Source organism: Rosa chinensis, chromosome 6, assembly GCF_002994745.2.
Source record: "Rosa chinensis cultivar Old Blush chromosome 6, RchiOBHm-V2, whole genome shotgun sequence".
In the NCBI taxonomy this organism is placed as follows: Eukaryota; Viridiplantae; Streptophyta; class Magnoliopsida; order Rosales; family Rosaceae; genus Rosa; species Rosa chinensis.
The window spans coordinates 47541169-47565887 of record NC_037093.1 but is presented as its reverse complement, the minus strand read 5'-3'; the positions used below and the strand labels follow the sequence as shown (position 1 = coordinate 47565887).

The 24719-nt window shown below is 38.5% G+C and overlaps 1 protein-coding gene, 1 long non-coding RNA gene and 1 other non-coding gene across 3 annotated transcripts; 2 read left to right on the top strand and 1 right to left on the bottom strand.

Moving 5' to 3' along the window:
- Positions 1–415: 415 nt before the first annotated feature.
- On the bottom strand, positions 416–6981 carry LOC112172577 (GPI transamidase component PIG-S). The gene is made up of 13 exons (XM_024309979.2): positions 6724–6981; positions 5990–6632; positions 5581–5665; positions 5369–5458; positions 5184–5257; positions 4569–4653; positions 4374–4463; positions 3058–3188; positions 2397–2478; positions 2248–2295; positions 1189–1261; positions 972–1075; positions 416–875 (listed from the first exon to the last, which is right to left on the bottom strand). Exons 1-13 carry the CDS (start codon positions 6884–6886, stop codon positions 756–758), a joined length of 1788 nt encoding a protein of 595 aa, XP_024165747.1. The 5' UTR covers positions 6887–6981; the 3' UTR covers positions 416–755.
- Positions 6982–7031: 50 nt separating this feature from the next.
- Positions 7032–7104, top strand: TRNAK-UUU. Its single transcript has one exon. It is a non-coding gene; the product is annotated as a tRNA-Lys (tRNA).
- Positions 7105–7233: 129 nt separating this feature from the next.
- LOC112173687 lies at positions 7234–9345 on the top strand. The gene is made up of 2 exons (XR_002925659.2): positions 7234–7810; positions 9092–9345. It is a non-coding gene; the product is annotated as an uncharacterized LOC112173687 (long non-coding RNA).
- Positions 9346–24719: the final 15374 nt, after the last annotated feature.

Sequence of the window (24719 nt, the reverse complement as noted above, 5' to 3'; positions counted from 1 at the left end):
CTTGATCCAGACAGTTACGTGAGTAGCATCGTGTCCTAAATTCGTGATCGCATCGTGTACATACTAACTGCGATATACATTTTTTTTCTTAATCAAATACAACAAAGTCTATTGTGAGTCAAACTCACACCTCCCACTTAAAAATGGGAGACTTATGCCACTAAACCAAATGGTATTGGTCAACCTTGATATACATTGACCATACAATTTTTCCTTAATTAATACTTTATTATTTTATTAATAAATTAATAATTATTAATTTATCAATTAAATAATAATCCCGCTAAATTAATAATTTCCTGTAGTTCCAACCTTATAAATTTATCTAATTTTAACTGTATTTTTATTTTAAAAATAATGTTAAAAAAAATCTATTGAAGCTATTGTAGAAACTGTGTTTGATACATACAACGGGTTTGATCAAATCCACAAAAGTGTTATTTTCAATATGAATTCAAGATAAATACATCTCTAGTTCTCTTTTCTTTTCTCGGAATAACATGCTCCAAGATACACCAGCTGACTTGAAAGCCTAAGAAATGAGTTAAGAACCCTCAAATGGAATACATTTTGAGGGCATGTAACTTTTGTTGCACAAATTGGGATGAATCCAACATATGATCTATCATTATCGTAACTTTGTCCCTACTTCCTTGATCACTTAGGCCAACACGAAAGGGCTAGCTGAACTGCTTTTCGGTTGTCTTCTGGCCTTCTAACCAAATAATAACCTGCTCCATGACAACTTGATATGATTACGATGCATCCTTCATTTTGGCCTTCCATACTAGGTACTTCTTATTTTCTTTCTTGTATCTTCTCCATTCTCTTAGAGCCGCCAATATAACATGCATCGAAACTGGCAGAAAGAAAGGCTGTGCATAGAGCAAAAGAGTTGCCATATGAGAACCAATAATAAATAAAATAACCCCTTAAATTTTTGGCCCTATAAACAGGTGTAGGTAACAAACCGAATAGACAGCGAAACAATGCTCGAACGAATAGTAGCTGACCGACATAATCGATGGATGAAAAAAGGCATCCTCTGCTAGAGACCTTGCTTGCCTAGAAGACACTGAATGAGAGAACTATATGATTCAGTTTTCTTGCAATATGAGATAAAAGTCAAAAAGTCCTTTTTAATGAAGCCACAAGTAAACTCAGACCAGAAAGAGAATTAGAACATACCAGCAGAAGCATCATAAACACCGAGAGAGGCATTAGTTTGAGCCAACTTTGCTGCCTCCAGAGAATACTTCACCTGTGCAGGAGACAACCCCTAAATTTTAGGTACTTTTTGTCTTATCATGAAAGAGCAAAAACATAATTAAATTTTTTTAAGAAACAAATTTTACTGATCAATAGAATGAATCAATAGAAGTGGACTAGAGATCCATACGCAACAAGAAAAAGACTAGCAGAAACTCAAAAGAAAAGCACCACAAACCTTTTTTTTTTTTTGGGGGGGGGGGAAGGGGAAACACACATACTTAAATGATTCAGATGAATCACCCAAAGAAGCCGCTAAGCCTAGACTACAGCTGCCCTCCAGTCAAGCATACTTAGAGATATGCTGTAATATCTAAATTCTGCCGATACGGAGTCCCAAAAGCTCCTCCAAACCTACAGCTCTAAAATTTTCAAAGAACCTTCTATTTCTTTCTGTCCATAGCACCCAAATAACAGCTAGCACACTGCAACCCCAGAGGACTAAACACATCTTTTCTAAAAATTTGCTGATAATCTAATCATGAAAGGAGGATTATTACTTTGATGTAATTGAACACACCTCTAAGAGGGTCACGACCTCAGTTTTATGTTCACCGGCAATAATAAATCTTCAGTAAAAAAGTGATGGCCAACATTCGACCTCTACAGAAATAATGTGCTTCTGATGTAAAATGAAACATACATTTCAAGAAGCATGCTTGAGAATTCGTTTTCAGGAATCTTTTCCGGGAAAACCTATTAAACTACCTCTCTTTTCATTTAATTTTGTTTATGTAAAATGAAGCTACATTGTGAAACATGGCAGATGTATTTTCTACAGAATTCTTTTCCGTACTCTTTTATTTTGCGTGTCAACATAATTAAATCTTTCTTTCATCGCATTTGTGCTTTACTTGTTAAGGAATGTATAATGCATATCAACAAGGATGAACACTTAAAACAGTTGTACTCATGTAATGGAGAACAAATATTCCATCACCAGTTAGTAAATTCCATTAATAAACATGTAACAGTCACCTGCTTTCCAATCTCATCCTTTATAATCATCCTCGGCAAGGATTGAACCTGCATGGAGAAACTTGTTACCCTTGGCTGAATTAGAGAAATAGGTTTTTTACTGCTTATTCTCAATAGAAGCAACTGAAAAGAGACCAACTTAAGCATACCAATCTGGAGAGAGATCCAAGGGTTGTGGCACATGAATGAAGATTGAAGCACGTATGCATACGTGACAGAACATCTAATTCCCTGCACAAAAGTAGTATTGCTGGTCAAGAACATCAATTTTGGCCCTTAAGAAGTACTATTTTGATAAGTAGCTAAGATGTACAAGAACAATTGATGGCACATCAAGGTACACCTTGTATACCAGATAAGCACTATTATGAATGCGGAAATTCGTATAGGAGTACCTAACTTTTTTTTTTTTTCCTTCTTTTTTTTTTAAGTAAAACAATATTTAGTAATTGGTGGCATTGACGTGGTTGGGTTTTAGGGACTTTCAGCTTTAAGTGATGTTTCTTTTGCAAATTTCATATGAAATATCCAATGATTGAACTACTTTATTAAGCAAGAATGCGCAAAATTATCAAGGCCACAACACATTTGAGATGAGATGACTAATTAGACTGTTCATCCCATACTGCGAAGCCTAGTACGCTAAACATGTGGCCCAAAAGAAAAAACATGGTTTTAGCTTCATACCTGTCTGATCCTTCATCTAGCAAAAAAAAAAAAAACCCCACATTCTATTTTTATAATCACGCATGCAGCAAAAATTTAAGCCAACAAGTTCCTATCTTGACTTTAATTAGACTTTCTTCTTACCATACTGTGAAGCCTCTTTCACTAGGTAAAAGGTTGTACGTGCCTGAAGCCCCAACATACAAGTTATCAGATTTAAAACTAAAAAGTTGGCGGAACTGTCCCATGAAAACCTCAAAAACCTTCTGCAGATCCTGTATCAGAAACTCCAAGCATCAATCTCAAACTAAGTAGAACACATCTATGATAATAGAATATGCACTTCTAGTAATTTCGACTTCAAAAAGAACTGATAATTCAAAAATAGTTGTTTCTTACTTAAAAACAGAAAGAGGAAAAAAAAAAAACAGAAATAATCAGCAAATCGTAAGCTGTGCAGTTAAGCCCAAAATAGTTGTTTCTTACTTGAAAACAGAAAAAACCAGAATTAATCAGAGCCCAACTATGACGGGCTCAAACAAAAACAAAAACAGTAACCAGAAAAGAAACAACACATACCAAACCCAAAGCACTTCATAAACAAAGCCGTATCTAATTTCTATTTGGAGCCTGATTGATATGTGATTTTTGTTTTGGTTCTGGTTCTGGCAACCAGAACCAACTTATTAGTGATAGTCACAAAGTTCTTCCACAAATAAAAGAAAACAAGCAGTAGAAATAAAGTTTCTAACTATACACATGTTACTTCTTTCTCTATACATTACTCGTACTAAAATCACACCCAGCTTGATGATAGGTTTTGATTAACAAGTTTGAAGGAGTTTGTGAATTTCACTGTGTCTATTCAACTCTTTGAGAGGCGTTAAAGTAGGTACAAGAAATGACCTGCTATGGGAAGAATTGTACCTAGAGCTGAATATAAGCAATTACATAGGATTAATACATTGCACCTAGACTAAGTTGACAATGGTGAAGTAATGACAGTTAACAAGAAATAAAGAAATGATTAAGGTGGTTTAACATAGTTGAAGGGGTTTTGATTGACTTTCTGACCACATTGTACATGTATCTTTCTATGTAGTTCTATATGCATAAAGTGCGCTGTGTTTATTGCTTTATATACACCAATATTCCTTTTACTCAAATCTTGATGTCGCACATATGATTTTTTGACCTATGTGCTGTGAGCATTCTTCTGGAAAATGATTTCTTTTCACATGCCTCAGAGTAATTAGGAAACTTTAAGATAAGCAATTAAGTTATAAGTTAACAGCTCCTCCAGTTGGATACTACAGAATTCTGAGATTAACTATACTTGGCCTCCGATTCGACTTGGGAGAAAGTGAAGCTAAAAATAACAACTAAAAACAAACAGGTAGGTAAGCTTTATGCACTTCCCACTTTGAAAATTTAAAGTTGTGTCATAAAAAGCATCTAACCTCATGCAAAATTGTATGCCTAGAAGGATGCTTACTTTCTGAATTCTTTCTGCATGATTGGGGATTCAACACAATAACACCTCCCCACATCTGTAAAACAATCCAAAAAAAAAAAAAATTAGCCACGTCAAAAAATTACACTACAAAAATCAGACGAAAGAAGATATAAAGAGGATGATGGCAAGACAACTAAACTGGAGATATAAAGCTATTTGTCTTGGAAATCTGCCCATCTGGAAGCTGTAGAAGAAGAGGGCACTCCTTTGCAGATGGTATATATCTAAGAACAAGTTGTGAGCAGGAAGTCAAGAAAGAGGAAAAACTCGCATTGTGAGTTGTGAATAGAATATATATCTCTGATGGAAGCATATGAAGCATATCATTAACATGAAAACTGATATAGGTTGAAGAGATTAGAGGAATGCATGTATGCATATGTTCTGTAGTTTCTCATTAAATAGGAAAATGCTAAAAGAAATTTGTAAATCACTACAGTTTCAATTCCTGTTAACCTAAAAGATAGTTCTTAAGTAAAGGATTCACCCACAATATTTGGCAACCCCTGACAATCATTCAATAGACATTCCCAAGCCCTTGAATACAATACATGCAAACACATTTGAAAGTGCACAAGTGAGATTAAGAGTGAGAAAGAGGTCAACTAAAGTGCACATTTTGCAAAATTTCTCATGATAGATACTTTATTACTGATCTAATGTGCCCTGCATTTAACTCCCATGAACAGAACCTATAATCAGAAAGTACATAAAAATGAGAATACTTAAGGAAAGAATTGAGTGAGAAATATACACCACAAAGTGCAACATCTTTGACCTCCCACCAGCTGCAATGGATGTATCCAAGTGCCATTCGTTCGAATTTACCTATCGAAATTATACAGTAATAATTCATATAAATAAGTTTAAACATGGATACATACATGAATATATAGAACAACTAAAACATATTCAAAGAAAGGCCTTATTGAAGCTTACGAAGAAAGGAAGATCCTTGGTACTGAAAATATAGCTGTCCCAGTTATCATCCCAGTAAGACAGTGAGGACTTCGGCACATGGTATAACACCTGCCCAGGGAGACAAACAACAAAAACAGATCAAAACCTATAAAAATGACAAGCCACGTGGGTGATAATACCAAAAGATTCAATGGTGTAAACATTTTCAAAAGAAACAATGGACCTATTACCTGACTTTCCACGCTTATGTTTGCTACAGGTTTCATAGCCTCAATCATTGGAGCCAACAGAGTCTCATCTACTGTCTGAAAGTCCCTGCAGTATAAGCGAATCAGCATACTGGAATACAACTTTGCGGACTCAACTTCAATAAGCGTTCAAGCACATATAAAAGCAGGAATAACTTATTAATCTACCAGACCATTCAACTTAGTTGTGAACACAATTTAGATAAAAAAAAACATGATCGCTAGATTCAGAACATAAAGCATATAACTCCAGAAACTAATCACTAATGAATATCCAACTTTTTTCATGATGGAATACAATACAACAACACAATGCTGTTAACGTAACACTATGAATAAACAAAGCTTTCATAGCAAATGTGCTCAAATGTAAATGTATGAAGCTCCATACCAATCATAAATCCAATCTCGAGGGTCTGCATTTAGCAAATTGAACGACAGAACAAGCGTTCCATCAGCACCAACAGGCATAAACTCGCCATGAATCAATCCTTCCTCCTTCCCACCATTCACAAACACTTTAACAAACACCTCCGCCGCCTCCGCCACCGCCTCCGCCTCCGAAACCCTGCCGAGAATCCAAGCATTCCTATACTTGCCAACCACGGCTCTCACCTCCTCCCCACCCCTATTCACCACCACCACCGTATACACCTCTCCGCCGGAGCCGGAGCCGGAGCCCGAACCACCCCCAAACACAGCCTGCAGAGCCTCATCCACAGCCTCATCATCGCCGTCAAAATCAACGGCACCGACGAGACCGTGGGAATCGGAGTCCAGGACTACTGAGACGCTGTGGTTGGGGCTACAGGTGCCGCATTGAGGCGTTTGGCGAGTCAATTCGATCATTTGGTGAAGAATGGAAGATTCCAGAGAGGTAATGGAGGATTTGGAGTCGAAGCCGACGAAGATTGCTTGGAAACGACATGGAAATAGAAGCGGATTGGAATCGATTTCAGCTGAGAGAGAATCGATTTCGAGGAAGGGTAATGGCGCGCGGTAAATTTCGACGGATTTGTATATTAACGGGACGCCTGTGTAGAAAATCGGAGTTAAAGAAGCAGTCAATTTTTAAGAGTAAGAGAGAGATAGTGAGAGTAAGAGTGAGGGAGAGAGAGAGATGACCTAAAATGAAGGAGAAGAGGACAGAGAGGGTTAGGATGAGGCGCTTGAGGCCTGGCTTGGTTTTCCGCATGGTTTCGGGATCGAAGTCTGGAGGCGGTTCATCTGCTGCTTCTGCTTGAGGTGTCTGATTTGGAGGGATGAGAGGTTCTGTGATTTCCGCCATTGTTGTTGAGGCACTGGAGCTCGCTCTCCGGCTTCAGCTCTTCACTCAAATCGAGCAATACAGTGTGGGGAACCACAACTGCCAAGTCTTCTTAGTCTCAGACTGTGAACACAAAAAAGATTAATTGGGAATATTAAACATAAATGCCGTCTTAGCTCAGCCGGTAGAGCGCACGGCTTTTAACCGTGTGGTCGTGGGTTCGATTCCCACAGACGGCGAGATATTACCCGTCGCGTGCACTTTTCTCTTTCACTCGTATAATCTCTCTTTCTTTTTTTCTTTTTTTCCTTTTCTTTTTTGAGTCAATAATATATTCATTTCATCACAAGCCAGAATATAATGGCTATGTTTGGGGGGGCTTTTTTGCTCCCCTGCTTATAAGCACCAGAGCAACAAGTGTTTGGTGAGTGAGCTTATGGTCAGCTTTTGGAAAAAGCTGCCCCAGCTTTCCCCAGCTTTTAGAAGCCGACTCCCCCCAGCTTTTAGAAGCCAGAAGCCCGCTGAGTACTGTAGCGGTGATTACTGTTCATTAATGAATTTTTTTAAATCCCGGTTTCTACCCTCCGTTGGCTGAAGCAATTACAATGAACTGCCATCAAACCCTCGATATCGATATCAGTCTCTCGCTCTCCCATCTCCCTCTGCTCGATCCCATCTCCCTCTGCTCGATCACAGAACGCATCCCATCCCATCAAGCAAGCCTCGATCTCCCTCTGCTCGATCTCCCTCTCACAGAACCCATCCAGTCGCCGCCACATCTCGCGCATCCCATTCGATCTCCCTCTAATCACAGAACCCATCGAGTCGCCGCCGCATCTCGATCTCCCTCTAATCACAGAACCCATCAGTCGCCGCATCTCGATCTTGGCCTCACTTGCATCTCATCAGGATTTCGGAAGTGAAATTGAAGCCTCAATCAAGCAAGTCAGTCTCTCTCCCTGCTTCGTTCTTATCTTTAATCTAATTGTTGTTATATTTGTTTTGATTTTCGTAGTTCTTGTTAAAGCTTTTGCATTGTGACTTTCGCAACCTCTTCTAAATCAAAAAACACGCTGGGGTTTGGTAGTGGGTAAGAGTGGATTGGGAAAGTTAAAACATTTTGGTGTGGTGAGTGCTAGTGATCTAGAAGTGTACTACTGATGAGCAAGGTTTGAGTGAATGTTAGTTGGATAGTTCAATTATGTTTGCTTTTCTTGTTTATCGATCCATTTAGGTGTTTCAGAATTTGTTTGTCAGATGAAGTGTATAGGCTTCACAATTATGGATCTGTACTAAGAATAGCTCCTGCAAGATGAGGTGTTTTCGATTTGGTTGGTTTTTTTATATCTATCAGGAAACTAAATGGGAATTGAATTTTTGCTATAAACTGGAGTTGTTCTTCCAGAGTTGCAGTCACTTTTTGTTTGGGGTTTTGAGTAATTAAGTTATAGTTTACTGTATCATTATCATATATGGGAACGAATTCTACAAAGGTTTTCAATCACTGAAGGAACAAGAAAATGGGGATGAATTGAGTAATGATAATAAAAAAGAAAACTAAGAACATGAAGGATGAGAAGATGCTTCTCAGTTTCTTTCCTGTCGGTCACCAACCCTTTAATTCCAATGTGCAGAAGTACTCTTTTTATTTTTTTTGAAGGATGCAGAAGTACTCCTTTAAGTTTTCTTTTTCTTATAGCTTTGTTGTTTGTTTCAGCTGTACAAATGGTTGGGGCTGTTCAAGCTACTTTATTCTTTTTCTTATAGCTGCCTTTTTTTCTTTGTCTGTTGTTGATGTTTATGTTTTCTTATCACTGCTTTAGTTTCTTGTTATTGCATCTAAAGCTTATCTTCATATCATTGATTATGCATTGGGGTTGGTACTAAAGCTTGGGCTGTAAATTTTTGGCTTTTTATCTGTGCTAGATGGCTGTTTGGAATGATGCTTTAGTAGATGTTTTTTGTGACTTATGTATCAAGGAGGTGGATAACAATAATCGTCCACATACTCATTTTAATCCGGAAGTTGGGTAATAACCGAAATTGATCGATCATGGTTAATAACCGAAAATGATCAATTATACCCCTTTTCTTATTTGTTTCTATGGTTGGGTAATAATAATGAGCTTAGTGTTTGCATTTTTCTTCTGAATACATAATCCAAGCTAGACAATTTTTCTTCTATTTGGTGCAAGTATTAATAGTAAATTGTTGATATGCATGTAGGTTTCCCAGCACAGGAAGCTAGCTAGCAGGTAGCAGAAAAAGAGATCAGATCAGAAAAGTGGTGCAGGTCTCATATTATAGCTAGTCTGGATCATGTGATTCTAGAGTTTAAATGATATATGTGATTCTAGAGTTTAAATGATATCAACTAAATTTTGTGGTGGGCATAGAGCCAGTTTGTAGTACACTTTTATTCAAGTAACTCGATGGATTATCATCAAATCTATATTTTAACAGTTTGATATTTGCTAGCATTGGATGTCAATTAGCTTTTCTGTGGGATTGTAATCCAAACTGAATTTGGTTGGATGACAAAATTTTAGCACCTGACTTCTGATGTAGCAACCAGCAACTAGCAATTCAATTAGTTGACTTTGGACAAAATGGACCACATAATAGGCAGCCTCTTAAAAGAGCTACAATCCTAAACTAGAAATTTATCTAGTATGTGCGGGATGGGAAGGGTCTGCTCTTGATGAATGCGCGTAATAACGTGAACATTTGATGTGAACTAGAAACTATGATTTATAATAATATAGTCACCATGATTTATAATCATATTGTCCAATATTAATCAAATAGTCACCATGCTTTATAAAAATTCAAAGTTAACAAAAATTAATACGGAGATAATAAAGATTAAAAATAATAACAAGATCATTTGAACAATATTGTTTTATATACAATTAATTAAGCAAAATAATCTCTCATGTCCAATTCGGTCATTCCACAAATAAAAAGCACAAGCCAGTTTGATTTACCAAACACTTTGCCACTGCTTCTGCCACTGACAGCCCTTATAAAAAGCTAGTTTACCAAACACTCAGCAGCTTTGCTTTTCAGCCACTTATTCTCAGAAATAAGCAGAAGCCAGCTTTTTCTCAAGGAACAGCTATACCAAACATAGCCAATGTTACATACCCTTCTGCAGCCATTTAAGGACATAGACAGGTAAGAAGATAGTGGTAGTACCCACAAAGTGGTACATAGAAATAGACCTACTACATAGAGGTAGTGGGGATCATTCATTAGTACTACGCCTAATAGAAGGAAAATTATTGTAATTAGACAAAAGAGCTAAAAACATATGGTTGGGCCAAAGGCCTAAACCCTAGCCCAAATTAACAATGGACTAGGGCAGAACCCTATCCTAAAACTTAAGGCTCAATAGGGTAGTCATCAAGGAGATCACCCAGGCCCATCATTCTGGCTCGGGTCAGTCCACCGGCTCCTCCCATCACCCCTGTCGTACATCACAATTCGGCCAAGTTTCATCCAACCTACATCGCCAGACCTACGTCGCCACCATTCGCACGGCCACGCCATCTCATCCCCACGATCCAAACAGTCCCGAGCCACACCGCTGCAACTTGCATCACCACGGAACACCATCCCCGATCCAGACCTGGCAGTCCCCACCACCATCTATCAAGATCCATGGCGCCGTCGATCCAAGAACCCATTATCGGGGATCGATTATTGGCATGTACCGCATGACCACTACCTTCGTCACCATCCCAGCCGAACCATCTGACAAAACCAAAGAAAATCCCCCTGACAAAGTCCCATAGGCAGTAGATCTCTCGTCTGACAGCAAACCCCAAGACGGCGACGAGGCCGGAGGCCAGTCCGGAAGTCCGGGTGCCACCTGACAAGAACAAATTTGCAAACGGAGAGCCCGGCCTAGGGTTTCTCAAGGTGAGAGAGAGAAACGTATTAAAATTATAGTTTTTGTAAGCTTTGTTCTTTTTAGATCTGATAATTTAAAAAGGGACAATTTATCGCATGCACCTCGTAATAATGATATAGAGAAATATAATTAAAATTAATGAAAGAAGATAATTAAATATTGAGATCAACAAAAGAAAATATAAGTGAAAATTGAGAATTTCAGGGTTTGAAATTAGAGATGTATAGGTTGACAACTAAGGGTTAGAGCAGATGAAGGCAATTGGAAATTTAAAGTGAGATAATAACAGTTAAAAGGGTAAGATACGTTATTTACAGAAGGAAGATATATTGGCAACACATCAAAGATCACATCGATTGAGGCTGTAATCATGGTATTTATGTGGAAAGTTGCGATTGAAAATGAAGAGGCATCTTTGACACAACGACTAGCATGCGAAAAATTAGCACCGATTCGTAAAGAGACATGTGTACATCAAATTCGTACTCAGTTGAAGTGTCTTCGTACACACTAACTAGGGGGGAGGCTATTGTGGAGGCATGGTTTACACATGCTCCATATGGAAGTGCCTTATGCTGTGAAAGGATGAATCACCCCCATGAGGTATGAGCTCCAACCCATAGCCAACAGGGTTGATTGTAGATCCAGGAATCCGGAGATTGACTACCTCCCAGCTGAGGAAAGACTAAGCCCAACTCACTCCACGCACTAGCCCGAGTACAAAGGAAATTCATGGTTCCGCTTGCTGGTTCTCTTTTTATATATGCAGAGATTGCACCGAAGTTAAAGAATTCTAGTTCCAGTCAGATCCCCCTCCAAATTGTTTCTGATTTCTAAATTTCCTTCTTTTTACATAATGTGTTGAAGAATGTTGATATTTAGTGTGCTTTGTCAAACTAGGATTAGTTCTATAGTTGTAATAGGAGAGATTTTCTACTCTGAGTTAAAATAGGAATCCTTGTACTCCAAGATTATGTACTTTGTACGTAATCTCTATATATAGGGCTCCTATTATCAATGAATACATACAATTCTCTCCTTAATTTCTTTGCATCCGAATATTCTTAAACACGTTATCAACACGACGCTCTAACCAGCTAAGATTAAAAACCCAAAACCAGAAGCCTTGCCAAGCACCTAACCCGACCAACCTCCAGACCGCACCGGCCACATCTTGACCATATTCCAGCGTCCTCCGGTCATGCTACCTAGTAGCCCCTAAATAAGTCTAGCACGCACCAAGCTTTTAAGTATTCAAGATTTCAAGCTCCGACTTTAAAACAAGTAAGTATTTTAGATTAAAGTTCCTGCTTTTTGTCCTTAATCTTCTTCTTCTTTTGCCTCGGGGACTTGCAATCTCCTTTCATCTATATCCCACCTTTCTGTAGCGTGGGTTCGATTCTTTGAAAAACAAAATCGTGGGGATTCACGCTATACGAACTAAGAGAGTTTGTGAGACTTCAGACTAAGAGCGTCCATAAGCATCAATTTATAACTATATAAATATCATTGTTTTGGTCTAGTCAAATATTCTTGGAAATCAATTTCTTGGTAGCATTAAGGCTCGGAAATCTTATATTAGTTGTCATGGTAGCATTGCCTCCGAAACTAATTCGTTCTTGTTTCACCTTTTTCAGGTTGTCAAACTCGAACAAACTCGATTTTGTTCCATTGAATTATGCAGGCAAAAGATACTTATTGTGGGCTCAGGATGTTGAGCTCCACCTTACTGTCCATGATTTATTGCACACAATCCAAGAGCTCTGTTCTAAAGGAACTGCTCTAAACCCTCATACTAAGATAGATAATTTCAGGGCACTTGCCCTGATGATGCGTCACATGGATAGGGACCTCCAGTTTGAGTTCATAAATGAGGATAGCGCTATAAATCTATGGCAAGCACTTCGCGAACGTTATGGCAATGTTCGTGACTCCATCCTTCCTAATTTAGAAGCAGAATGGAATACTCTTCACTTCTCTGACTTTGATACAGTCATGCAATTTTTTTTGGAAGCTCTCTGCAACAAAGTGATAAAGCATCTCTGTGTAAAGACGATCACAGAAGAACAATTGATTGAGAAAACCCTCAATACCTTCCCTGTCTAAGCTATGAGGTCCTCTAATTTATTCCGAACTCATGTAAATGCGAGACGGATCACATGTTTTCAACAGCTTATTGAAGCTATGGCCACTGCTGAAAGACATGGCAACGAGCTTGTGAGAAGAGAAATTCATAGGCTTTGAGATGGCCATCAAGAGCATCATCCCATGGCCAGAGAAAGTCTCCATAGACATCATGATCCATATGGTCAAAATGCTCATAAAAGTAATCGCCAAGGCGATAATCACGCAACGATTGGTTCCGTGACTTTCATGGACGAAGGGTTGGAAAACATTGAGCCAACGTTGGCCATGGTCATAATTTTCCAACACCACCAGTCCTAGAGATCATGCACATTGCGCCAATTCGCCTCAATCAAGGGAGAATCCTCTTCATGGTGTCTATTTCTTATATGGAACGTCTGATCAATGGACCTGAGTTTGCAATGTACCTAAGAAGGTAGCCGCCTCATGGTGATCAAGACATCAAGTTCAAGAAGACTTTAAATATGGTGATGAAGATAAAATGCTGCATATTTTTATTTAGAATATATAGTATTTTATTTTCCAAGAATTATGTAATGGAAATTATGCCTTAATCAATAAAATGACATTTTGTATTAACTCTTTCTCACTAGGCTCATCCAAAATTAATTGTGATGTCTAGGAAAGGTTTGAACTGAGAGAACAGTTTTACAAGTGAGCATAGCTCCACCAAAATCTCGCCTTACCTTACTTGGTCACAACCAAATTGGAGTTACCGAACGGATTGAGTGACTACATTTTGTCTAAGTTTGATTTTTATTTTGGATTAGATTTTGGTTAAGAAATTTTGATGTAATCCTTGGCTATCATTAATAAAGTGTCAATTTATTTTATTTCATGTTTTGGGCATATCTCCATTTGAACTTTATTACTTCAAAGATAAAAGAGCCAATGGTTTTCATGTGAAAACACATTTTGAGAATGGACAAGAGTTTCTTTGCATCACCTCTAATGACTACGGATATAAACGAGTATTAGAGAAACTTGTGTGTCGCTCTAGTGGTTTGTATGCAACCACTATTCAAATTATTGAATCCAACCATGTCATGAGAGATGACTTATGAGATTCCGACATTTATAGGCTTTGGCATGACCGTTTGGGACGCTCAAGTAGTGATATGATGATCCGTATATTAAAGACTTCACACTGACATCCATTCTTTTGAACGAAAAGAAATAAAACTCGAAATTTAGTCTAAGAGGAGGCACCTGGGCCTCACGGCATCATTACTATGTAGATCTAGCCATAACAGGTCGGCGTCGCCTTCCCCCTGCGGCCCAAACTTGGCATTGACGCCACAAGTGCTCCCTTGACTCCAATTTCTACTTCTAAAGTCAATTGTGACTTCATGGCTCAATCAAAATCCTCGTTGGTTGTTTCTAAAGCCCATCATTCGTTCTGTAAAGCCTGCTCTTTAGCAAAATTAGGATCGAGACCATCCTATGCAAAGGACACTAAAGAAAATATTCCATTCTTACAACGAATCCAAGGTGATATTTGTGGATTTATTCAACCACCTTGCGGACCATTTAGATATTTTATGGTGTTGGTTGATGTATCGACACGTTGGTCACATATCATGCTATTGTCCACAAGGAACGCTGCATTTACTAAACTCCTCGCTCAAATTAATAAGTTAAGAGCTCACTACACTAATCATCCTATTAAGTCCATAAAACAATGATGTGGAGTTCACATCAAAAACTTTTGATGATTATTGCATGTTCATTAGGATTGTAGTTGAACTTCTAGTTCCTCATGTTCACACCCAAAATGGTCTCACAGAAGCTATCATTAAGAGACTACAAATGGTTGCTAGAGCATTGGTTATGCGCACCAATCTCCCTATTTCTACTTAGGGCTATGCAATATTGCATGTAGCTATACTTATTCGTCTGAGATCCACTGCCACTCAATCCTTTTCTGCGTCCCAACTAGTTGTGTATGAGACTGATGTCTCACACTTACGCATAGGTCTGGCAACAGTGCGGTCACGGGCGGGTTATGGGCGGGCTTAACTGGTTGGCGGTCTTAACGGGCTTAACCCGTTAAGATAACGGGTTGAGTCCAACGGGTTCGCAGGTTACCTGTTGGAACCCGTTAAGACGGCTAAGTTTTTTTTTTTTTTCATTTTTAAATTCTTTTCTAATCAATTACCCATTTAAAAAAAAAAAAATCATTTTCCAACCCATTACCCATTGAAACTCTTTTTCATTATTGCTTTGCAAATCATTAAATCAAACTATCAAAAGTTAAATACATATTAGACTCACAATTCTCATAATAGGTTAAATCCAATATTACTTGAAACTAAAATATTACAAATTCAAAGCAAATCATTACATGAAACTAAAAAAGTCTTTAGTTGGTGTGGCCTTGTCCGTCCAATGTCAAATCCAACACATTTTCAGTAAGTTGCTCCAAATTAGTACAAAAAGAAAGAGAGGCAAAGTAAAATAAATATTCACATGATGACAGATAAGAAGCTAATACAATAACCAAGTGATATAGAATTTACCTTTTTTACCGAAAATCCAATCTCGAGTACATAGCAATGCTTGAACAGTATCAGGCAATAAATGAAACAGAACAAGCATGACTCACCATAGAACCACCCCAAAGCTGAAGATGAAGAAGTTGTAACAAGTCAAGCAACTGAGTCCATTCTCACTAGTCCTATCAACACCAAAAGGGATAAAAAAAAAAACAATTAGATCACAGCGATAAACAATGTTCAACTTTCTTTCTCAGCACCCAAACCCAGAATCAAGAAAAACCCACAACAGGGTCACGACCCAGAAACAAAACCAAAACCAAAACCAAAACAAATGGGCACCCAAAAAAGTATAACCAAAACCCAGATGAACAATTCACACCAAAAACTAGTGACGACCAGCCTTAATTGGAATTTCTATACATCCAACAGGATTCAAACAACCTCACCACAAACACAAACTCAGAACAACAATTATCTATATATACTTGCAGACAATATTCATATAAGCTTACCAACACAGCAATCTAATTCAAATGCCAAGACTTGAGAGTTTCAATAAACCATTACTTGTCTTCCTACAATCTAAGAATTCCATCTAATTCAATTAAGTTATTAGCAACATTCAGAGAACTAATTCATTCCAGCTCTTTAACTATAATTAAACATATTGAATTTGAACCCAAAGCATGATTATAATTCAACGTCATTGACAACTCCGCCTAACAGACTGCGAATTGATGGGTTTCTTGGACACAAAATTCAGAATGTAAGAGTGAGCAGAATGTAAGAGGAATTAGAGAGAGAGTTACCGGAGTTTAATGGATCTGGGGACCAAATGCTTGAATTCACTCTTTGGCAGCGCCGGCTAAGAGTGGCGGCATAGAGATGGGTAGAGGGTTCGGACCGCTAAAGTAGAGAAGAGGAGAGTGAGCTGCGACTGCGAGAGAAGCGAGGGTTAGACTACTTTTTTCTTCTAACTGGGCTCGATGGGTTCCGTCATGCAGCTCGTTTCCGCCCGTTAACTAAAAGGTTGTTAATTGGTTGGCAGCGCATTAACACGTTAAGTTATTGGGCGGAAATAAATGAGTTTTTAGCGGGTGATTAATGGGCGGTTAATGGGTCATGGGCTGAATTGCCAGGCCTACTTACGCATATTTGGGTGTGGAGTTTATGTGCCAATTGCGCCGGCACAGCGCACCAAAATGGGTCCTCAAAGACGATTAAGCATTTATGTTGGATATGACTCTCCAACTATTATCCTCTACTAAGAACCCTTGATAGGCGATCTCTTTACTGCTAGATTTGCAGATTGTCACTTTGATGAGACAGTCTTCCCATCATTAGGAGGAGATAAGAACATAAACGATCAGTAGGAACGACAGTAATTGTCGTGGTCTGTCCGCACTCCCCACTTTGTCTCATCTTGATTCTTGAACCGCACAGTCCAAAATTGAAGTGCGGAGAATTCTCGATCTTCATAATGTAGCAGATTCGATGCCTGATGCGTTTTCTGATATCGCTAAAGTGAGGAGATCACACATACCTGCTGCAAATGTGTCTGCAAGGATTGATGTCCCTAAAAATAGAGGACATGGCGTCGTCCCTAGTGTTATTGGGCAAGGTGCCGCCGTCCACATTGGTGATGGCGCAATGGCTAAGGCCAGGCTTCCTGCAAGGAAGAGAGAGAGGCCCAAAGGTTCAATGGATTCTGGCCCAAGAAAGAAAGTAAGTTTGGCAAAAAATAATCCATTAATCATCGATATAAGTAATCATTCTCATGAGAATATTCCAGATTATGGTTATGTCCAAGAGACATCATTAGGGGACGCTCCAATGTCAGAACCTATTCCAAAGAATAGAGAGATCTCCATGAATTACACTAGTGTACATGAGACGATGAATAGAAACTCTATCTATTTCTATTGATGATGCTTTTGCATTTTCTGTTACAAAAGGAATTATAGAGTACGATGATATCGAACCTGCTCAATTGAAGAATGTCAACAAAGAGCTGATTGGCCTAAATGGAAAGATGCGATCCTGGCTAAATTAGATTCACTAGCAAAGAGACAGGTATTTGGGCCTATAACGCAAACATCCCAAAATATAAAGCCTGTTGGCCATAAATGGGTCTTTGTTAGAAAGCATAATGAGAAAAATGAGGTTGTTAGATACAAAACCCGCCTTGTGGCGCAAGGTTTCTCACAACGCCCTGGAATAGACTACGAGGAGACATATTCCCCGTAATGGAAGTTATAACGTTCTGCAACCTTGTCAGTTTGATAGTTTCTAAAAAACTTGACATGGAGCTTATGGATGTGGTTATAACATATCTCTATGGGGATCTAGATTCAGAGATATACATGAAGATTCCAGATGAACTTCAATTACCCAAATCAAGTGACTCTAAACCACGAAGCGCGTTTTCAATAAGATTAAAACGTTCACTATATAGATTAAAACAATCGGACAGATGTGATATAACCGTCTAAGTGACTACTTGATTGGGAAGAGATATATTAACAATGAAATATGCTCATGCGTGTTTATTAAAAGGACAAGTTTCGGATTTGCAATTGTAGCAATTTATGTTGATGACATGAACCTAATTGGAACTCTAGATGACTTAACGGAAATTGCTAAATACTTGAAATCCAAATTTGAGATAAAAGATCTTGGAAAAACACAGTTTTTCCTCGGATTAGAACTCGAGCACCATGAAGATGGGATTTTGATCCATCAGTCTGCATATACTCAGAAAATTCTAAGGTGATTTAATGAAGATAAAGTCAAATCCTGTGAGTACTCCTATGATTGGTCATAGTCTTAAGCCTGGAAAAGATCCATTCAGACTAAAGGGTGAGGATGAAAAATTATTAAAGGCCGAAGTGCCCTATCTAAGTGTAATAGACGCATTATTGTATTTAGCTCAATGCACAATACCAGACATCTCATTCACAGTGAACTTGTTAGCTCGACATAGTTCTGCGCCAACATGCCGCCATTGGATTGATGTAAAGACAATCTTTCTCTACTTGAAACGTATGATTGATATAGGCTTGTTTTATCCTTACAGAGAGAAAAGGAAGGATGAAAGAATGGGATTGGACCCCATTAGGCCTAATGCAGCCGTGTCCGGCTAAATTGCCTGCATCGGCGCCGCCAAGGGTGGTCGGCGTCACCCTCCTCCATTACATCAAAATGATGGTGATGTTTTGATGGGTTTTGCTGATGCAGGGTATCTCTTTGACCCTCACAAATATCGCTCCCAAACGGATTATGTCTTTACCATGGGAAGCACCACGATATCTTGGATGTCTACAAAACAGACCCTTGTTGCTACTTCCTCAAATCATGCAGAGATTATTTCTCTCCATGAAGCTGTGCGTGAACGCATATGGCTAAGGTCTATAATTAGACATATTTGAGGAATTTATGGTTTGAAGTCTACCACGGATGAACCTATATGCATTTATGAGGATAATGCAGTTTGTATTGAACGAATGAAGTTAGGTTTCATCAAGGTGGACAACACCAAGCATATATCGCCTAAGTTCTTTTATAATCAGCAACAACAATCACTTCTAAGGATTAAAGTGAATCAAATCCGATCAGAGGATAATGTAGCAGACTTATTCACTAAGTCGTTACCTAAATCCCCCTTCATGAAACATGGGAAGAGCATCTGATTGAGAAAGTTATCCGAACTCCCATAATTGTAGCAATTAGGGGGAGATGTCGACATCAGGGGGAGGTATGATATCTACATGCTCAATCTCGAATAGTGAAGGACGTGTTGTACTCTTTTTCTCCTTCTCGAGGTTGTTTTTGTCCCACAGGGTTTTTATTACTTGAGCAAGGTTTTTAACGAGGCAACAATCAAAGCGTCATCACCAAGTTTGAGACGCACAAAGGGGAGTATTGAAGACTGTTGACATCTAGTGTGCCTTGTCAAACTAGGATTAGTTCTATAGTTGTAATAGGAAAGATTTCCTACTCTGAGTTAAAATAGGAATCCTTGTACTCCAAGATTATGTACTTTGTAATCCCGATATATATATATATATATATATATATATATGGGGCTCCTATTATCAATGAATACATACAATTCTCTCCTCAATTTCTTTGCATCTGAATATCCTTAAACATAATGTTCTTTTTCTTTTTTATCTCTTTTTCTATTTTTTTAGTTGAAAATAGAATATTATTCTTTCCAAGTAAAGATAGGGATGCAAGACAATTACATTGAATTTTTTTTTGAAAGGGGTTTAGAACCCAGCCTAGTTGGGAGGCTCAACCCCACCCCTGGTTTCATTTATTGAAATAATATTTTTGTTGCAATAGAAATTTATCAACCTTAATGGCTTATATATTATCTATCAGGGAACAAGCATGTCAATGAGAGATGGGTTTGGGTTCATAACGAGACCATCTCTCGTTGTTGCCTTCTATCTCCCTCCTCGATCATCTATTGTGATGTCGGATTTGGCTGTTAAGAAAATATCACTTATGGACAAATTTTGATACGTGACATTAGAATTATTTACGGTGGTGATCCAAAGTTTTCAGGCTCTCGATTGAAATTAAATAAATAAAAATAAGGGAAAATTTTGCATACAGTACACCAAGTAAAGACCACTAATAATTCTTATACATAAAGTTTCAAACCAAGCATTTCGGTACACGAAATCTGAAACTCGACCCACTATCAATACACGACGTCAATGATGCCGTTAATTTGAAGGATAATATGGTCTTTTCAGTTTTTTACTCTGAGCACCCGGTTTTCTTTCTCTGGGCACCCAGCGCTCTCTCTCTCTCTCTCTCTCTCTCTCTCTCTCTCTCTCTCTCTCTCTCTCTCTCTCTCTCTCTCACTCTCACTATGGGCACCCATCTCTCTTCTTCCCTCCCAATCTCGATCACCTCTGCAATTCCAACTTAATCAATCCACAACTTTTCATCTCTGCTGAATCAACAACCATTACCATGATCCTAATCCCGGTGTTCAACAATAGCAGCAACAACAACAACTCCGGGTTCTCACCGTCTCTTCCAGTCCTCCCCGACCAAAACTCGATATGCTTCGCCACCAAGCCACCCAAGACCTCGACTGCCACCTTGACTAGATCGTAATCCATCTTGCAGCTCATCATCCAAAACCCCAATTCCAATTCCAATTGAATCTTTCTTCTTCATCATCAAAACCAATCCATCACACCCATACCCATCTACTTAGACCCAATTTCTCTCTCCTCACCTTCATCTCTACGATTCTCTCTCCCTCTCTCTACATCTCAATTTGCTAGAAAATCCTAAGAGGTTGTGATGAGAGTGCGGGAAGAGAGCATCGAACCTTTGCTCGAAGAATAAGAGGAGAGAGTATGCTGGTCAAACGTGATGTAAAACCCGGTGTACAACCCGACCGGCCCTGGAAGTCGGAGTGAAATAATTTCCGGTGACAGAGAAGGCAAGGATGAAGGTGAGGCAAGGAGCGAGAACTGTTGGGCTGACAGAGGCAGATCCGGTGGATCCGGACTTGGGTTTGGAGATGGGCGTAGGGATGATGGAGATGATCAGTGATGGGGATGGGGCTGGGATCAGAATTAGAGTTTTGGTGGGATTAGAAGTGGGGATGAGTATGCTGGGTATGGATATGGAAGGTGGAGGAGATGTGGTGGTCGCCGGGGTTGAGGAATCTGAGTGTGGGTACCGGGGGGGGAGGGAAGAGAGAGAGGAGAAATGTTTTTTTTTAATAAAAAAATGAGTTTGAATGTGAGAGTACTAAACTACCCTTTGACAAATGAATAATGACATTAGAGTTAACGGCGTCATTGACGTCGTGTACTGATAGTGGGTCGAGTTTCAGATTTCGTGTACCGAAATGCTCGGTTTGAAACTTTATGTATAAGAATTATTAGTGGCATTTACTTGGTGTACTGTTTGCAAAATTTTCCCAAAAAATAAAGAAGAAGCGTAAAATAAGAAAAAGTTATTGGATGATTAATAATTCATGTTTTAAAAAATTATGATTTCGTACATATCAGTGACCCGTGCAAAAAGTCTTATTTAGAGTGTGATAGGATCCGGATCCTCTCCTTTGCTTGTTTCACTCCTTGGCTTCCTTGACTACTTTTGAATAAATAGATGAGTTCAATAGAAACTATGTAGTCTCAAACAGGATAAGATAGATAAGTGCGCACAAAATGTAGGAAACCAGAAGCATTTTCACATAACACGAAACCTTCGAAACAATTCTTAATTATTCACTCAATAGTATATCCAAGTATCTAACATAGCAGTCCTAACTTCATTGCCAGGCAACACAATAGCAAAGGCCTTTTCACCCAAGGTTTTTGTACTTATTTGAATTCACCCTCGGACATAGCAACCTAACAAGCACTCGTAATAGTTCAAGTGTATGTGCTTTGCTTTTATGTTGAATTGGGGCAAATAGACTGCGGATTTCTTTTTCTTGAGGATGTTTGATTGGTGCTGAAAGTTAAAAATTAAAGCTTTTCAATGGAAAAAAGTTGCTTCTGCTATATGTCTTAACTTCTATCTGTGCAATGTTTTAACTTTGGATTTGATCAGTACTGAAAGTTACACACTCTTACACACAGCAAAAATGCAACTTGAAGGCATTCTGTGAGCTGATCTGAACGAAGAAGAATAGAATCCCAAAGGAAGCACTGGAGCTGTTGAAGAAAACAGTTTTGTCTATAATGAGGACATTTTAGGTTTGAGGTTTTGGACGGCCATATAAATATTTTAGGGTTGGCGGTAGCATTATAGCTAAAAAACCATAAACTCAGATCTCAGAGAAGGAAGAGATACCAAACAGAGAAAATGGCCCGACCCAACAAGATGAAAATGGTGACCAAACCTCCCAGAGTATGATCGGAGTACCCGCGAGACTGTGGCAAAGGATCTTTGTCGCGGGCTAGGAAAGGGCCAATCTGATCGTGGCTGAGGCAGGGTTGGAAATGGAGGAGGCCGAGGCAGGGGTTGGGGCCAAGGTTTCGGACATAGTTGTGAAGTAGCTGTTCTGATCTGACCAAAGAGTTCAGGAACAAAGAAGGAAAAACAGAGACAACCAATTTGTGCAATAGCTTCCCCAAAAATGAAGCACCTGGTCCGTGATTGCCATCTTAAGGAAGGATGAGGTGATGAACCATTACTGAAAACAATATATCCTCCTGCGGAACATGACTAATTAGTATCACATATCCAGTACTAATTCATAAACAAACCAAAGAAGCGGAAAACAACACAGGCATTGAGAAGACATGAAATGAAATCTATAACAGACTAGTTATAAATGAGTCACCTTGAGTGGCTTTCCCATTCTACCGATTTCATTAAAATCTTCAAACATGAAATTTGGAACAAGCCAACATTATAACTCAGAAACGGGGGACAACAAATTGATTTCATGTAAAAGGAAAGAAAAATAGACTAAATGCAAGCAGATGTAGAGGGAAAGAGAGAGCTGGCCTTAAAAACTCAAGAGTGGTGTCTCCCATGGTGGATAAGCCAATGGTCAAAGCGAACTAAAAGGTTTTGAGCTTCTTGCAAAAAGCAAGGGGTTTCTGTTTCGGTTTCTGCCTCGTCCTGATTTTCTAACTGAGAATTTAGAGAGAACAAATTGGCAATGCTGGTGGTGATTATAATCTAGAAGGAGGAGACATTGATGTATACAAGGGAGCTAGAGGAAACCCTACAAGGTAAAACAACAAAAGTACCCCTAATTAACATATCATTGAAGATTTTCAGTCAAAGATTGATCTGTATGGCCAAAATATCTCTGGTCCTTTTCTGAACTTGTTGACTGGAGCTATCTAAATTTCTTATCTCTTTGCCTATACAAAGTACAATACTGCTGTACCGGTCCGTATCTTAGTTTTGAGTTTTTGACTGGAAATTTTGAGATTGGTTCCCTCCTTCTATACATTAGAAATCAATGTTTTCAAACGCGAAAGTGAAGGCGAAGACGACCACCTAGAGCCTCGCGAGGCGAGTGCCTCAAGGCGTTGAGGCGACCACCTTTCCCGTAATTATTATAATAATACACTACATTTATAAATAATATGAATACACTTAAATAAGGTTCCAAACAACACCCATATAGGAACATCCAAAGAAACAAGCTATATTTTAAGCATTTCAAGAGTCAAGAAATCCCTAAATTACAAGAATGTCAAGAAATAATTTCAATGGTTAAGAGCAGAGCAACTAAAACCAATTTGAGCAAAACCCCAAACCACATTCAATGCCAAGCTGATCAGCCACAAACAATCAAGAAATCCGTAATTTCAAGAATCCATATATCCCTATATTTCGATACTTCAAACCAGAAATTAAAGCCATATATATCACAAAAAAACTCACACCAAAGTCATGAAGAATCTGAGTTCTTTACCTCAATGAAGGAGTCATGGAAAAAGAGCTTAATTTTAGGGTTGGTGTCTTTGATTGGTCATCTTTAAGCTAGAAAACTTGCGCTTATTGGTTATCATATATGGCTGTGTTTCTTATATGCATAAAATTGAAACAAGTAAGATCAACTCCAACAGCTTCCCTATATTTTGATTTTTCTCCACTTTAGGGAAAAAATAGTCTCTTTTGCTCCAACAGATTCCCTATAACTTTCCCTATTTTAGAGAAAGTAAGGAAAGAGAAAACCAAATTCCCTATATTTACAGCAATCTCTAAAATTTTAAGGAAGAATATGGAGATTTTAGAGATTGTTGTAACTTGTAAAATATGGAATCTGTTTGAGTTGGAGAAGAAAAAGATGCTAAAGCTTTAACTTTTGCTTCCTTATTATACAGAAATTATAGAGAAGCTGTTGGAGTTGCTCAACAAAATAATGAAACATACCATGATGAGTTGATCCTTCTTATTAATTATAATAGCAAACATAACATTGCTTAGCTTAAACTCCATCTAGTGAAACAACATAGTTCTATTTTCTGAGCATAATAATTTTCCAATGACAATTTTCAATTGGGTGTTAAATGGTGGACAGATCAAGAATTTATTTCAACCCTACTCTATTACCTGCAACAATTTGACACAAATCAAAACATAAGTGTGTGATCCCGATTAGGGGCTGTATTTTATTTGGCTGTGATCAAGTTCGATCTTGCTCGAGAACTTAATTTGCAGACATCTATATCAAGAAGACACGAATGTTGCCCTAGACGTAGCTGTACGTGGTTGCCATTGGTGAACTTGGTTATGTTGTCTCGGACAATAGTCATTGCGTTAGCTAGGTTTAGAGGAGTACTAA